At 30.9% G+C, this 19155-nt stretch overlaps 1 protein-coding gene across 1 annotated transcript in view; it reads left to right on the forward strand.

Moving 5' to 3' along the window:
- The window catches only part of LOC145259891 (BAI1-associated protein 3-like), a 2054292-nt gene that overhangs the window by 1004845 nt on the left and 1030292 nt on the right, over positions 1 to 19155 (forward strand). The window contains exon 3 of the mRNA XM_080117785.1: positions 1119 to 1326. Within this exon, the coding sequence (XP_079973911.1) occupies positions 1154 to 1326 (173 nt within the window). The 5' untranslated portion in view covers positions 1119 to 1153. The remainder of the gene's footprint in view (positions 1 to 1118; positions 1327 to 19155) is intronic.

Below are 19155 nucleotides of genomic sequence, written 5' to 3' on the forward strand. Positions count from 1 at the left end.
CGTTTGAATCGGAAGTAAACTTTATTTATTAAACTACGAAACTTATTTCCCTTTTAAGCTATGAGGGGTATTTCATGTTAGATTTTCATAAATGATGGATGTGTTTATGTTTACATAAATCCAACATGTAATCTACTTTTAGAAAAATAGTTACACGTTAGGAAATTTTGCGTATCTTTATTAATATGTTACTAAACATTTCGCTTGTCTATATGTTCCAACTAGGCAATGCCAGGTGTATAGAGCTAGTACATATATATATTCAAACTGATTCATTTAGTGTTCTTTGTTTTTTTTAGATATCATATCTATGTTTATTTCAGGTAATTTATTAGCAATGTGTTGTCTTTAATGATGAAGTATTTTCGATTTCAGCCTCTCTGAGTTTTTCCATACTTTCCTCAATGGATATTTTATTTTTCCGTATTAAATAACACAAAAAAACTCACATACCGTACAACAACAAATAAAATCAATTATTGTATCTTGTTTTGCATTAAAACGTACACAACAGTTGATGTGTAGTGTAATAGCAAATAAATAGTTTTGAAAGTAATATTGTTTTAGCATTGAAGAATTAAAAGGTTGATATACTGTAGAACAAAGTAAGCGAAATAATGCATCGCTCATAATAATTTTTTATTTTCTGCCGAGAAGCACATCATCACATGAATCACACAAGTTCTTTTTATTCGCTGATCAAAGACTTTTAATCATGAAGTCTCGTTTTAAAGCTACAGTTTTACAACCTTTTCATACACATCGGCATGTCACAAACGCTTATTTTCTACGTCTGTATTATTCAACGTCTTGCTTTAAAAACAAGGCGATTATTATCAGCCACCTCTCGTCTCCGACATCATTCATGAGATCTCGTCTCACATCTTGTTCCAATTATACAATGTTGTTTTGACATTAAATAACCAATAGACATTTTATGTTTTGTGATAAATCTAACGAATTAATGATTAATACATCTAGCATTTCGTCATCAAGTAAAAGACAGGCATGCGAAATAGTTCACAACAGATGTTGTGCTTCGACATTGTGTAACCTACAAATGATTGATATGACATGCAGCAAATTATTCAATCAAATATTTTTCCTTTTTATTGCAGAATTTTTTGCTGAAAGATAAAAACGTACAAACATTATGAGTGTTCGAAAGAGTTTGGATGACGTAATAGGAGCCACGGCTCGACGACCGTCCACACCAAGACAGCGCAAGGGCAAGAAAAAATCAGAGGAGCGCTATAGCAGCAAACTTGACCAACAGACTAATAATAACGAGCCTTACAAGTTCCCAAGAGAACACGAAAACAAAAAGTAAGTAAATTCCAATCATTCTGAAGTTTATTCGATTACACAAGTTCATCATCTCAATATTAATAAAACAAGACTCGTTCCGGCGTTTACCGGCGTGTTCTTACATTTACTGATAAACCATAAAAATACTTATATGTTTGTGTTGTTTAAATAATGAAAATAATTGTAAGCATCAATACGTTTTCTGAGAATAAGAACATTTTATTTCATATAGGAGGTACTCCGTTTGGGAACTCCGTGCAATGTAGTAGAAATGCTGCTGAGATTAATTTAGGTGTGTGGGACAACATTTTGACATATTAAAAGAAAAACAAAAGTATAATAAAATGATTCATGCGAAACACTACGTTAATCCAGCGTAAAAATATGAGTGTTCATATATTGTTAGTAGAACTAAAGTAGTTCCAAATTCCACCATATATATATAACTATATATGTATATATATATATATATATATATATATATATATATATATATATGTGTGTGTGTGTGTGTGTGTGTGTGTGTATATATGTGTGTGTGTGTGTGTATATATATATATATGTGTGTGTGTGTATATATATATGTGTATATATGTGTGTATATATATGTGTGTATATATATATATACACGCACACACATATACACACACACACACACACACACACACATATATATATATATATATATATATATATATATATATATATATATATATACTAGCATTTCAGCCCAGCGTTGTCCGGGTGTTTGGTGTGTATGTTGAGCAAAAAAAAAAAAAAGTTGTAGTAGAAAGGCAGGTTCGAACCCGTACCGCAAAGGAGGAAAAGAACGGGGTAAAACCTAACGTTTATGCTGTTACGACCACCGCCAAACCGGAAGCGACATTTTTTAAAATTAAGGCTAGACAATCTAAGGGAGAGGATAACTTTCAAAAATATCGGCGAAAAAAGTGACCCCCCCCCCTGTAGAAAAGTGCCTAGTTGAAGGGGAAGATATTTTTAGCATATTTTTCGATATTTGTCGTATGAAAGGTCGAACTTTAAAACGATACTGATCTTGATAAAATCCGTCGCCTCTATTGAAAGTTTAAGGCAGACATGCAACCAGACATACATAAATTTATATATTGGTAACTAAAAAATTTCGACCCAAACTGATGAAAAAGCTTGCCCTATCTCTGAATACCCTTTATGTAAAATTTCAAATATATAGACCAGAAATTGTCTGAGTAATTTTGAAGAGACAGCAGAGGTCAATTTTTTTAAACTTTGACCGCTGTTATGACCCCTTAAAATTTAGTGTTTTGGGCTCAAATCAAGCTATTATTTTAGATCCATGTCCAAGGAACCTATATCTAAAATTTCAAGTGCGTAGACCCAAAATTGTCGAAGGAGTTTGGTAGAGTTCTCAAAAGTTAAATCGTTGAACCTTGACCCCTTAATCGCCAAATTTCTGGCCAAAAACCGCTCACATCGATTTTCCCAAATCTCAGAAACATGTATATCAAATTTCGAGTCTGTAGACTAAAAATTGACAGTTATTGCGTAGGGAAATGTACACAGACACACAGATACGCACACAGACACTTTCATTTATATATATATGTGTGTGTGTGTGTGTGTGTGTGTGTGTGTGTGTGTGTGTGTGTGTGTGTGTGTGTTTTGAGGTACAAAATTTGTATAAAGCTCTAAATAAAGTACGCGGAAGTTCCTCTAAAGCTCTTTCGGCTATCATCTCGTCAGGAGGAAAATCGATAGCGTAACAAAATAATATTACCTCGAAAGTTTAAACAGTTCTAATGGGGAACTATTGGATGTGTCAAAAGTACGGGGGCAAACTAAAATTAAATTTATTGTCGTTTAAAAACGATTAAAATATTGGCACAACGAGGGGAGACAAAAAGCAGGAGAAAAAATTCAAAGTTCCCCATAGACAAACAATGCGTTCGGTGTTTCTTTTTGCCGGTACAAAGAAGGTTTACGCACCGCGATAGAGACAGATTCAACAACTTTAAATGGTTTCTGGAGTCCGCTTTATGTAGTACCTCGAACCATTCTATTTTATATCTATCTGCACAGCATGGATTATCAACCAAATGTTGGCTAATAGCAGAGTCCAAGGCTGCAGAAGGAGGGAGACTACCAGAGCCCATCCCCCCTTGTCTGATTTTAGATTGAATGTGCTGGTTTATACGAGTCAAAAGATGCAAGGATGTTCGCCCAACATAACCAGCATCGCACTGGCATTTAAACTGATACAAAGTATTGCTATTTTGGATGTAAGGCAAACTATCCTTGCAAAAAAGGAAAAGCAGGTCTTGTAGTGTATACAAAACGCAAGGATACAGAATAGAAGCAGTCGTAAATACTTCTGCGAATCTGTTTGGAAAGTCTATTGCTCTTATCCACAATCCACGGTAGTTTTAAATAAGCCGGGCATTTCAAAGGTCCAAACATTTTAGGAGATTTAAAATCCGCAACCTTTTTGAAAATAACAGTCATCAATAAGGTCAATAGGATAACCATTACTGATGAATATTTCCCTGACCGATTCGGTATCCAATCTGTTAGGCAAACAAATCATCAGGGCTCCATGTACCAAAGTATTAATTAAGCCAACCTTACGTGATTTTGGTACAAAAGACAACCAGTTCACATATAGGCCAGTAAATGTCGGCTTCCTATAAATTATAGTAAGAAAGACCCCTTGAACGTTCAACAAGAACATCCAAGGAGGGAAGCGAATTGTCCTTCTCACTTTCCATAGTGAACTTTAGATCTCATGCAAAGAATTTAACTTATTAAAATGTTGACACTTCACCTTGCGATGGAAAAATAGCAGAAGTGTCGTCAACATATCTGAAATATGTAGTGGGTTTTGTTGTCGAGTTAAACAGAACGGATTCATAGTATCCGACAAAAATATCCGCTAAAGTTGGGGCCAACGGACTCCTGATGATCATAGCGACTTTGTCTGGAACATAACGCAATGTAAAACTATGAAAGCGTTAAAGTTCAATGCCGATATTTACATGTGCAAACCAGACAAAGGTGCAGTAGTGGTAATTTTGGATAAATCGGACTACGTGGAGAAAATGGCAATTATTCTCAACGATGTTTCGAAATTCCGAAAACTCGGCCTTGTTGAGTTGACGGATAATACTTGCAAGAATGAGGCCAAAATGCAAAGGCGTCCTACTTGCACTATTTAAAAATAATGTTTTTTGCAAGGATGTCTATGACAGGATTAGACTCTCTGGGTCACAACGCCCCAGAATGTATGGTCTCTCTAAAATCCATAAGAAAAGTGCTCCACTGAGATATATTTTATCAATAGTAGGTTCGGCACAACATTCTTTGGCTCAGTGGCTCCTGGAAATGTTGCAACCTGTGCGCGAATTATATACCACGTACTGTATTCCTGATTCTTTTCGGTTTGTTAATTGTTTAAGTTGGTTGGGTTCAAATGCAGAGACATCTTTTATGTGCTTATTTGATGTCTCTAGTCTCTTTACCAATATACCGTTGGATGAAACTATACGTATATGTACCGACGCGCTCTATGGTGGTCGGCTGACCGCTCCACGGTTTTCTAAAGAGATACTTATTGAACTCGTTTCATGTGTACAAAATCTGTTTTTGTGATACCATGTATTGTCAGGTCGATGGGGTTTCAAGAAGTATCCGACAAAAATATCCACAAAAGTTGGGGCCAATGTCGTTTATTACTTGAGAAATCGGACAAACGCTTATCAAGTTTATCATAAACAGAATAGAATCCAAACGAAATATTAATTCATTATACTTCATTGGAAATATGATCCTTCTATACATTTCTATACATAATGCAGAAAACAGAAATGTGTCTTTTTTAACAGTTGCTATTTTCCCTTTCCCATTAAAGGTCCGATAACTTAGATTATTTTAAAAGATTACCTAATTTTCCAATAAACTAACAACTTTGATAGAATTATACAATTTCAATGGAATGGGCGAGTTTGTTGTTTGTTTGTTTTTGTTTTTTGTTTTTGTTTTTTTGCTTTTGTTTTTGTGTAATCTAAAACTAGCATTGGCACAACGCGTTTTTCGTGTAGTGGGCATAGATGACAAAATCTAAGTAATATAAATATGTTTGTTTAAAATTCTCTCTCTCCCCCTCTCTCTCTCTCTCTCTCTTTCTCTCTCTCTCTCTCTCTCTCTACATAGACACACATATGTGTGTACTTGTGCGTGTGCACGCGCGTCTGTGTGTGTGTTATCAAGGAATTGCGTTTGAATGGCTATGACAATGCAATCTTATAGCAAAATACTGTTGCATACGAGACAAGTTAAAATATGTAAATAATTTTCCATTATAAGGTATTCATTTACCAAAAATTTTACCAGGGATACACATTAAAAACACTGCAACCCAGTTCTAGTTTGAGCCTCCTATTTCTAGCTTCCAGCGTAAACTCACACATCGAACAGTTATAAACATATTGTTTTACATTTTCTTCTCTCTGGAGATGAGAAATACTTAAAAAAAATAAAGAACTGAACACAACGGTAACATGCTGATTCAACATATTGTTTGTAAATAAATACTTCATAATTTTCAATATTGTCATAATTCTTTTTTCTAATCTCGTATTTAACGGTATTTTTACTACAAAAAATATTTTTTATTGTTTCAAATACATCCACTTGCACACTATATACAATGTTTGTAGCATACTACATCGTATTCTTATATAGATATATGTATTTATCTATCTACCTATCTAAATGTGTGTGTGTGTTTGCACAGAATATTGTGATAAGTATTTCAGTGTGACCAGGTATGGTGTAATAAATTATGGGGGTTTGTGTACTTTCATCATATTTTGCTTTGTTCTGATACCCCCATATTCGAAGCTATCTCTTTACAACCCTTCCTTTTCATAACCTATCATACTTTCATAAATCAGAGTCTATTTTCTGTAGGCTGTTTTTGAACCCAGTCAACGACGGGTATTTTTGCTAGTGTATATATATATATGATATATATATGTATGAGAGAGAGAGATATATATATAAGGTAAGATGTATGCATTGAGTTGACAACTATAACGAACAGATAGCAAAGACAGAATTTGTTTTCCGGAAGAGAGTGAACGACTAATAGAGTAACAAACGACAATTTAGCGACAATAATTCGAACAATACAATACAATAATTCGAACAATACAATACAATAATTCGAACAATACAATACAATAATTCGAACTATACAATACAATAATTCGAACAATACAATACAATAATTCGAACAATACAATACTATAATTCGAACAATACAATACAATAATTCGAACAATACAATACAATAAGTCGAACAATACAATACAATAATTCGAACAATACAATACAATAATTCGAACAATACAATACAATAATTCGAACAATACAATACAATAATTCGAACAATACAATACAATAATTCGAACAATACAATACAATAATTCGAACAATACAATACAATAATTCGAACAATACAATACAATAATTCGAACAATACAATACAATAATTCGAACAATACAATACAATAATTCGAACAATACAATACAATAATTCGAACAATACAATACAATAATTCGAACTATACAATACAATAATTCGAACAATACAATACAATAATTCGAACAATACAATACAATAATTCGAACAATACAATACAATAATTCGAACAATACAATACAATAATTCGAACTATACAATACAATAATTCGAACAATACAATACAATAATTCGAACAATACAATACAATAATTCGAACAATACAATACAATAATTCGAACAATACAATACAATAATTCGAACTATACAATACAATAATTCGAACAATACAATACAATAATTCGAACTATACAATACAATAATTCGAACAATACAATACAATAATTCGAACAATACAATACAATAATTCGAACAATACAATACAATAATTCGAACAATACAATACAATAATTCGAACTATACAATACAATAATTCGAACTATACAATACAATAATTCGAACAATACAATACAATAATTCGAACAATACAATACAATAATTCGAACTATACAATACAATAATTCGAACAATACAATACAATAATTCGAACAATACAATACAATAATTCGAACAATACAATACAATAATTCGAACAATACAATACAATAATTCGAACAATACAATACAATAATTCGAACTATACAATACAATAATTCGAACAATACAATACAATAATTCGAACAATACAATACAATAATTCGAACAATACAATACAATAATTCGAACAATACAATACAATAATTCGAACAATACAATACAATAATTCGAACTATACAATACAATAATTCGAACTATACAATACAATAATTCGAACAATACAATACAATAATTCGAACAATACAATACAATAATTCGAACTATACAATACAATAATTCGAACTATACAATACAATAATTCGAACAATACAATACAATAATTCGAACAATACAATACAATAATTCGAACAATACAATACAATAATTTGAACAATACAATACAATAATTCGAACAATACAATACAATAATTCGAACAATACAATACAATAATTCGAACAATACAATACAATAATTCGAACTATACAATACAATAATTCGAACAATACAATACAATAATTCGAACAATACAATACAATAATTCGAACAATACAATACAATAATTCGAACTATACAATACAATAATTCGAACAATACAATACAATAATTCGAACAATACAATACAATAATTCGAACAATACAATACAATAATTCGAACAATACAATACAATAATTCGAACTATACAATACAATAATTCGAACAATACAATACAATAATTCGAACAATACAATACAATAATTCGAACAATACAATACAATAATTCGAACAATACAATACAATAATTCGAACAATACAATACAATAATTCGAACAATACAATACAATAATTCGAACAATACAATACAATAATTCGAACAATACAATACAATAATTCGAACAATACAATACAATAATTCGAACTATACAATACAATAATTCGAACAATACAATACAATAATTCGAACAATACAATACAATAATTCGAACAATACAATACAATAATTCGAACTATACAATACAATAATTCGAACAATACAATACAATAATTCGAACAATACAATACAATAATTCGAACAATACAATACAATAATTCGAACAATACAATACAATAATTCGAACAATACAATACAATAATTCGAACTATACAATACAATAATTCGAACAATACAATACAATAATTCGAACAATACAATACAATAATTCGAACAATACAATACAATAATTCGGACAATACAATACAATAATTCGAACAATACAATACAATAATTCGAACAATACAATACAATAATTCGAACAATACAATACAATAATTCGAACAATACAATACAATAAATCGAACTATACAATACAATAATTCGAACTATACAATACAATAATTCGAACAATACAATACAATAATTCGAACAATACAATACAATAATTCGAACAATACAATACAATAATTCGAACAATACAATACAATAATGCGAACAATACAATACAATAATTCGAACAATACAATACAATAATTCGAACAATACAATACAATAATTCGAACAATACAATACAATAATTCGAACAATACAATACAATAATTCGAACAATACAATACAATAATTCGAACAATACAATACAATAATTCGAACAATACAATACAATAATTCGAACAATACAATACAATAATTCGAACAATACAATACAATAATTCGAACAATACAATACAATAATTCGAACAATACAATACAATAATTCGAACAATACAATACAATAATTCGAACAATACAATACAATAATTCGAACAATACAATACAATAATTCGAACAATACAATACAATAATTCGAACAATACAATACAATAATTCGAACAATACAATACAATAATTCGAACAATACAATACAATAATTCGAACAATACAATACAATAATTCGAACTATACAATACAATAATTCGAACAATACAATACAATAATTCGAACAATACAATACAATAATTCGAACAATACAATACATAATTCGAACAATACAATACAATAATTCGAACAATACAATACAATAATTCGAACAATACAATACAATAATTCGAACAATACAATACAATAATTCGAACAATACAATACAATAATTCGAAAAATACAATGCAATAATTCGAACAATACAATACAATAATTCGAACAATACAATACAATAATTCGAACAATACAATACAATAATTCTAAAAATACAATACAATAATTCGAAAAATACAATACAATACAATAATTCGAACAATACAATACAATAATTCGAACTATACAATACAATAATTCGAACTATACAATACAATAATTCGAACAATACAATACAATAATTCGAACAATACAACACCATGATTCGAACAATACAATACAATAATTCGAACTATACAATACAATAATTCGAACAATACAATACAATAATTCGAACAATACAACACCATAATTCGAACAATAAAATACAATAATTCGAACTATACAATACAATAATTCGAACAATACAATACTATAATTCGAACAATACAACACCATAATTCGGACAATAAAACACAATTATTCGAACTATACAATACAATAATTCGAACAATACAATACAATAAGTCAAACAATACAATACAATAAGTCAAACAATAGAATACAATAATTCGAACTATACAATAATTCGAACAATACAATACAATAATTCAAACAATACAATACAATAAGTCGAACAATACAATACAATAAGTCGAACAATACAATACAATAAGTCGAACAATACAATACAATACAATCAGACGAACAATACAATACAATACAATAAGACGAACAATACAATAGAATACAATATAATAAGACGAACAATACAATACAATAAGTCGAACAATACAATACAATACAATAAGTCGAACAATACAATACAATAAGACGAACAATACAATACAATACAATAATTCGAACAATACAATACAATCAGACGAACAATACAATACAATACAATAAGACGAACAATACAATACAATACAATATAATAAGACTAACAATACAATACAATACCATAAGTCGAACAATACAATACAATAAGTCGAACAATACAATACAATAAGACGAACAATACAATACAATAAGACGAACAATACAATACAATAAGACGAACAATACAATACAATACAATAAGACGAACAATACAATACAATACAATAAGACGAACAATACAATACAATACAATAAGACGAACAATACAATACAATACAATATAATAAGACGAACAATACAATACAATAAGTCGAACAATACAATACAATACAATAAGTCGAACAATACAATACAATAAGACGAACAATACAATACAATAAGACGAACAATACAATACAATACAATAAGACGAACAATACAATACAATGGGACGAACAATACAATACAATAAGACGAACAATACAGTACAATTAGTTGAACAATATAATACAATAAGTCGAACAATACAGTACAATAAGTCGTACAATACAATCAGACGAACAATACAATACAATACGTCGAACAATACAATACAATAAGTCGAACAATACAATACAATAAGTCGAACAATACAATACAATAAGACGAACAATGCAATACAAGTAGACGAACAATACAATACAATAAGTCGAACAATACAATACAATACAATAAGTCGAACAATACAATACAATAAGACGAACAATACAATACAATACAATAAGCCGAACAATACAATACAATACAATAAGACGAACAATGCAATACAAGTAGACGAACAATACAATACAATAAGACGAACAATACAATACAATACAATAAGTCGAACAATACAATACAATAAGTCCAACAATACAATACAATATTATAATACTCATGAATTTTTGTTAGATTAAACGAATATTTCTGTGACCATGAGAAAAACACTAGACCGCAAAAACAAGGTTAAATTTTTTTACTGGGTTCGAATTTGCCGACCAGGAGTAATTACACCTCCTTCACAAATTAAGCACTAGTGCATGTAGGCATAAAACACTATTAACATTTATTGAAGAAATATTACAATTTTGTATGTATAATGAATTGTAGATATGTTCTGAATTCTAATTGCCAATAATTGCAAATAATATTTTCTAATCGTGTGCCAATATATTGATATTACGCTAAAAGGTATAAAATAAGTAAAAAAAAATTGTTAACTATTAACTGCTTTATTTCTTTTACTTTTTGTTTGCATTTGACGCTACGATTTCGATAGTACATCATGGTGTGGGAGCTAAGATAATCAAACTGCTATAGGATCTCGCGGATAATTTTGTATTCGAATAAATAGAAAAGTAAATGTATGATTTTAATTTGGGGGGGGGTTATTGATAATCGCAGTTTTCGCGGTATTTTAGTAAAATAAAACCATTTACGTGTTCTTTGGTATAACTCCTTCAGGGATGAATATAATTGTTTTGGTAGTTATAGAAGATAAATTTAGAATATCAAATGAACTGTTTGACTAAGCTTTTTGGCACTTCAATTTTAAATTTATTAATCAAAATTGGAACAGCAAATTCTACTAAGTTTTATTAGTTTGGTTTCACACCGAATATTCTACTTTTTTCATCTATACTTGCCTATAGCCACACGATGGCAGAGATAGCCACATGTTTGGTTTTTAATATAAGGAAAATTTAGATTCCTAAAAATAGAATTCTAAGTTGAGACAAAAAATAAAAATTGCATCAGTCTAGAAAGATTTCTTCTTCGTCGACTGAGTACACAACTGATGAAGGGAAGTATCAGAACAGATACTAAACTTTGCTTTCAGGAAAAATTTTTATTCAGGATTTCAGTTCTCGTCCTTACGTGTCAGAAATATAGCTCAAGCAAAAGTGACCTCTCCTTACAGAATATATAACAATAGGTGATTCTCTGAGTAAGTGTATCTATTTCTGGTTTATGTAGAAAACGGTCCCAACTGTAGCAGATGTCGGCAAATTTCTAACTTTTCAACCATCAATGTCTCTGTAAATTTTAATTATTAATTCTTTTATTAACCATATGTGTTTTGCATTACACAATATGATCGCATACATTATAAATACACTTCGATATTTATATTCGTGTCGCTGTTTGATGGTTTAGTTGATCAAATTGATAATTATTTTTGTGCTTAATATAAACGTAATTTTCATTCGCCTAATCTATAACTGATCCGTGGTCTCCTAAAATTTTACAACCACTACAGTACATCATACATACACTCCGAATAAGTATTAGGATTTAAAACTTTTATATCATATGGATCCTGCAATATCGTCGCGACAACGATGCCGAATCAATAGTTTTCCGTTTGTTTCTATCGTCATTTTAAAAATAAATCAGAAGTATCAGATTGAGCGGGGCGTATAATTCAATTTCACAAAAAGATCGATACGTTTTTATTTGTCAATGCTTCTTACATTCACGGATAACAATTATCCTTTATAAACACACGGCGTACATATAATCTATTTTGGGTTGTCTCATGTGTCCAGTGAGAATCATTTGTCTCGGCTACCAGTGAGTCCTCCCATGGTTGCAAAGTCCGATCCACGATGACCATTATCTGCCATGATTAGAGCAGGCGAATGCGCCGACCAAGGATATACGTTCTATCTTCGCTACAGCAGTGTCATCGTCGCAAAAGGTAATAACTGCTCAAAGTTATCATTTCGAAGTTCTGCGTATAGCAGCATCACTTCTTCACTGTAAAATAACTGAATCCCGTAAGATGCAGAAATCCAGGAAAGAACTCTAGGATAATGTCGAAAATCACATTATCTTATGTGCTAGTTAATGTGTGTATGGCGATTCGAAAACGTCCGCTAAGCGGTTCATCTAGCATCACCTCTGTCGATTAGGAGTTGACTATCCCAAGGATGACTGAAATTACTGCGTGCATAAGAAATGTTTAAAGAGATATGAACCCCGAAAATGAACCCTCTGTCAGTGTTCTCAAATATTATGCATATGGAGGCTTATGGATTACATATTGCAATATACAACCATATGAAAACTAATTAGGATCGGAGGAGGAACTATCACCGCTGAACAAGATGGATTCCTTTGAAAATGTGTGTCATAAATTAAGTCATTAAATTAAAAGGCAGCTCTAATTCAGAATTAAAAAGTTGGTGTCAGCCAGTCTGAAAGTAGAAAATGTAATACATAAGTGTTTTATATAAAGTATGTTTAGCTTTATAAAGCATCTCTCCCACACGTGCACACACTTATAAACATCTCTGTATGTGCATATATATTTTTGTAAGTGGGTATCAAATACAAGACTAAAATGTCAGTTGTAACGAACACACTTTCGTTTGCTTACCAAAACTCCCTAGACAACGGTATATAAAGAGCATTATTTTGAAAAGCTAAGACATTTCCGGCACTTTGTCCTCACTGCAGGCCAATACCTGGTGTCCTTGCATTCTATGATCAGATATGAAGCTATAATATATTGCAGCGTCATCTATTTGCTATTCTGACAACAGAGCCATTGTTTGAATTTACGTACATAGACTAATTGCGATTGGCGTTGCATTCAACTTTAGCTTGTTCTAGATACATCTCAACCAAGTTACCAGTCAATGGCTCCTCTTCCTGCAGTTACTAATAACAGTATGCTCTGCCTGCAGCTACCAGCGGCCGCTTCCTGAAAGTAGATATACCAGTTTTTTCCTCTACAATTGTTTTACCACTCTTCTAAACTATCTACAGAGTAACTAACTCTACCATATTTGTTTCTACGAGAATAAATTTGACGAGATAAACTTAACCGTTTGATTGTTTTTCTCTGTGTGTAAATTCAACATCTGTCCCTCAACATGTACTGCATTCTGAAGTGATGATGTGAATGGTATATACAAACTGATGACTTTTACTTGCATTAATGTTAAATACATGTATATTATGTTGCTTCTCCGAATATAAATCATTAAATGTTTTTACCAATATTTAAATGTGGGTGTCGAATTTCGAATGTAAGTATTCGATCAGGATTTAAAGGTCAGACAGATGTCTCTTTAAACACTTGCAACTCCTGTCCTCATTCTCTATGATTTGTTCGAATCCCTTAAACGAACACCTTATGGTTTTGCATGCACCTGCAACATCAGTGCTACATGCGTAATGACATCGTACAACCACCCAACATCAGTCCGGTCCTGGATATGACCTTAAACTATATCCGATGGTGAGGCCCCACCTTGCGGGCCTTGGGGAGTGTGGAGCCATCCTTTAATTGCCATTGCTCCCAGGTCCACTCTGATCCGGAGTGGTAGTACCTGTTAGGGTCCCAACTATGGGTTAAATAGAATCTGACTTTAAAAAAATATATTCCATTAAAAATCGTTCCTCAAAATAACTAGATTCGGCATTAAATAACCTGAAAAAGGTTGATATGCCGTAAAACAAAAACAACCAACCAACCAACATCAGTTAACACCGTTAAACTAATGCCAGAAAAATCTGCCCGACATTGTCCAAATTATCCCCACGCTAACAGCCAGGCCGGAAGACCATTACGCTCGTGTAACTGGGAGGAGTTGTAGAATTCAACTGATACTCACGGACATAAAAGAATAAAATATTTCATATGTAAATATTGCGGGAGTAAAGCAATATTTATGAAACGTTACTATCATAAAAATAGAATTAAGATTTCAACGTTATAAGAGATAAGCTGAAACATTAGTGAGTTTATTGGCGTTTCGTGCCTTCATCAGGATTGCTGATTTCTGAACAAAATAACTTATAACCACAAGGGCATTTATACATATATGCTGTATGTTATGTAAAAAAAAGGTTTCTGTTCCTTCTGTCGAACGAGATGATTCTTTAAACGTGAGTGTTTATAACGCGCTGTGTGTATATGTGTGGTTGCACGAAATTAAATAAAATTTGAAAAATAATGAAGTTAAAATTTGGCGTGATTGAAACTGCTACTATATATATATATATATAAATATATATATATATATATATATATTTATATATATATATATATATATATATATATGAAGAAAGTGTTTGTGAGATTTTCACGGATCCTCCTATATAATAATAGTAATAATAATTATTATCATAATAATAATAATAATAATAATAATAATAATAATAGAGAGCGTACAGAGAGCGGCTAAAAAGGTAGTATAGAACAGCTAACATCAATCTAAATTTAAATTTTTTTCTCGGGTCGATCAAATACATGAAATCTGTTCTTTGATACGGATCGTTACCTGATTGTTTAAGAAGTTTCAGAACCATTCTAATATTACATGAATAATTTGTCTCTGGTGCTTTGTTTTATGTCTCACGGTCACCTGAAATAGAGAAGATTACGAGATACTATTCTGTTTTAAAAGCCCATCTTTATATCTATGTTCAACTTCATCCCAGTCGTGAATTAATCTAGCATAGCAATCATATTTTCTATCTCCAATGACGTCATTTCACTCCAGGTTTTCGTTTTTTTCTGCCATTCCCACATTTAACCAATCTAGATTTTTTTAAAGTTTGTCAGACATTTTGTCATTGTACAATTATATACGACCAAACGGAAAGTAATCTTTGAACCTAATCGACATCATGTAGGGATTAGACGTCAATGTAATTGTTCATGTTTCAAAAATATGTCTATATTTTTGAAACTATAAAAATTATTAGCCATGAGAAAGATAGCAACTCACACGCTGAGTAATATTTACATTTAAATATTGCTTAAGTTACTTCTATTCCAAATTATCATTAGAATGTTGTTCCTTAATATTTATAATTTGATTTAAAAATTTACTGGCTCTGTGCCAGACTTGTCTAGCTGCATACAATATGAAACAGTTTTTTTTAATGCAACTGACAGTGACAAGTTATATTAATATCGACAATTGCGTATTCGTTTATATAAGTTTCTAATATTCGTTTCTATAAGCTTTTAATATTCATGAAACACTCCTTTTCCCACCTTCGAAAAACATTGAATCAAGTAAACTAGATTTGCGCTTTCCACTTGGTGACAATAGACGGTAAAAATAAACTGATTCACGCGTATCTCTGTTGAATATTTTAATGTCAAAAACAATCGGCGAACTAAAGGATAGAATAGGGGGGAGTAAATTTGTCGGATTAAAAATAAATAAAAAATATGAAGATCTGGAGGAGAGCTGAGATTTTATAAATATAGAAATACTTCCTGGTCATTTTTCTGCAAATACTTACTCTAGAAACACTTGCATATGATAAAGCAATGATTGTGCAATCTTCAAACTTATTTTTATTGACTCGGCATTACTTAAACATATTAGAAGGTAACAATCTAAAACGAGTGGAAGAAACGCCGGGATAAGCGGAGAATGAATGATGTTATTTTAAAGTTTCATTTTTCTCAACTAGTAAGTCCTTAATAGTATTATAAACAGTAGATACATACTACCCTGATATTGAAAACCAATCGATATAACATACTGTTAAGTGTTGAGCCTTTATGTTGAAAAAAAGATGGCGGTAGTATATCAAATTGGCGAAGAATCAATGCAGTTACGATCTTGAGTGTTAAGTAATTCCCTAGAACAAAGTAGTATTAGATCGGCTAAGAATCAATGTACTCTGGATCAACAGTGGTCTTGTACAGACGGAGACTGATAGCGAACATACTTGAATCCGAAATTTGATATTTTTATTCTGAGGTCGGAGGCTTCTCATTGGTTGTTGTACTAACGAGTAGTTATAAATAAGATCGTCCAAATTCTTGTAGTCATGCCCTCATTATGAATTAAAAAATGTTAACGCTCCCCCTTTTTTGATATAATGAAAAAGTCCTTTTGAACTGAATTTGATTTAATAGTGTAAAAATGAAATTTTAAAAAAATAATATTTATTTTTCCTTTATTTTGTTTATTATTTATTTTTGGAAATTATCGTTATTTACATTGGTCAGACAAAAATATATAAATATGTTTGCATAATATATGTGTAAAAAGAAGTCATTATTAAATGTAATTGTGTAAGAGCCTTTTCCTATTTCCCTTTCACTGTTTTTTTTTCTTTTTAAAATATATACAAATACATACAGATATACATACACGCACAATACTTTATACGCACATATACAGAACGTGTACGTTCACAGAGGAAGCTATGACACTTTTAATTCATTTGTATAAATACATAGACATATACAGAGCGTATACTTTATAAGAGGAGGCGATGACATTTAATTCAATTGTTTAAATGCATATACATGCATATACTTATCTTTATAAATACAGAGTTTTTTTAAGAAAGGTTTTCTGGAGAAGGAAAAGAAAAACATAACTTTTTTGTTAAACAAAACCTTGAAACATTCTGTGAGATATTTTTAGTTTGTTAATTTGGTTAGGAAGACAAGGAAAAATGGCTGTAGTTTACGGTCGTACCCGGGACAATTTAAAATCCTTTTTTTGTATGTGTGTTTGGTTTCGATTGGACTTCTCATTTTGAGTTTCTGAAAATAGATTTATTCAAGATTAAATTCCAAAAAGTTCAGCGATAAAATGTTTTAATTTTATCTTTGTTATCGGTTAAGTAAAAATGTCGGCTATATTAGTTTCATATTCTACATAATAAAAAGTAATAGATTTTTTACTGACTTCATTTCTTATGAAATGATATTTGATATCAAGAGGTTTCGACCTTTGATGAATCATAGTTATTTGCTAATAAAATACTACTGTGGTTGTCACAGTGAATTACAACTATTATTTTTTTTTACTTAGATCTGAGTTTAAAATAGACTTAGAAGAGTGTTTAGAAAAATTGCTTCTTGTCCTGAGTGGGAAAGTGCAACAAACTCTGCTTCATAGGTAGAAAGGGCCACAATCTGTTGAATTTTTTAGTTTTCCATGAAAAATCATAGGCCCAGTCTTTGACAATCTTAAACAATATCCCGTTATAGTTTTTCAGTCCTCAGAGTTTCCCTAATCTGAATCCGAAAATTCCTCTAAATATAGGGCTATGTGTACTTTTTAAATACTAAAGATTGTCCATTGGTTCTTTTTTGATAACAAAGGACTTGTTTTGCACGAGTTAAGTCCTTAATAGTCGGGGTTGATAAGTTTTGAGATAGCTTTGTTACAGTGTACCATATATCAGGCCTAGTGGCGGTCATCAAAAATATTGAACTTCCAATAATTTCTCCGTATCGTCTATTAATTTAGTTTCAGTTTCTGTATTTTTCTTTATATCCATCTCAACGGGAGTTATACGTGGTTTTGAATCTTGCATTCGAAATTTTAGCAGGATTTTGTCAATGTACCGTTATTGGTTCATTATTATACTTCATTATCACAAGTAAAATTTATACCAAGGAACCATAATAACTGCCACACCTCGGCCATTTTGATTTTAATGTAATATATCATCGACCCAAAAATTTAAAATCAACAATTTGTTACCTATATATTTGGTATACATGCACGCGTCTACAGAACGCTGCCTGAATTTATGTTCTTTACAATAATTATGGAGTATTAGACCCCAATTGTGAGCGCTTTGTTTAAGACCATAAAGTGACTTATTCAGTTTCCATACGAAATTGTTATTTTCATTTTAAATCCCTCGGGGGAAGGGAATATAAATCTCACAATCAATCGGAACATTTAAATAAGCATTTACATCAATTTGATGCATTTTTAAATTGAAGCCGTGATTTTATTTATTTATTTTTTATTTATTTATTTTTTAGA

Source organism: Euprymna scolopes, chromosome 35 (genome assembly GCF_053919585.1).
Source record: "Euprymna scolopes isolate OS-2025 chromosome 35, ASM5391958v1, whole genome shotgun sequence".
Lineage (NCBI taxonomy): Eukaryota > Metazoa > Mollusca > Cephalopoda > Sepiida > Sepiolidae > Euprymna > Euprymna scolopes.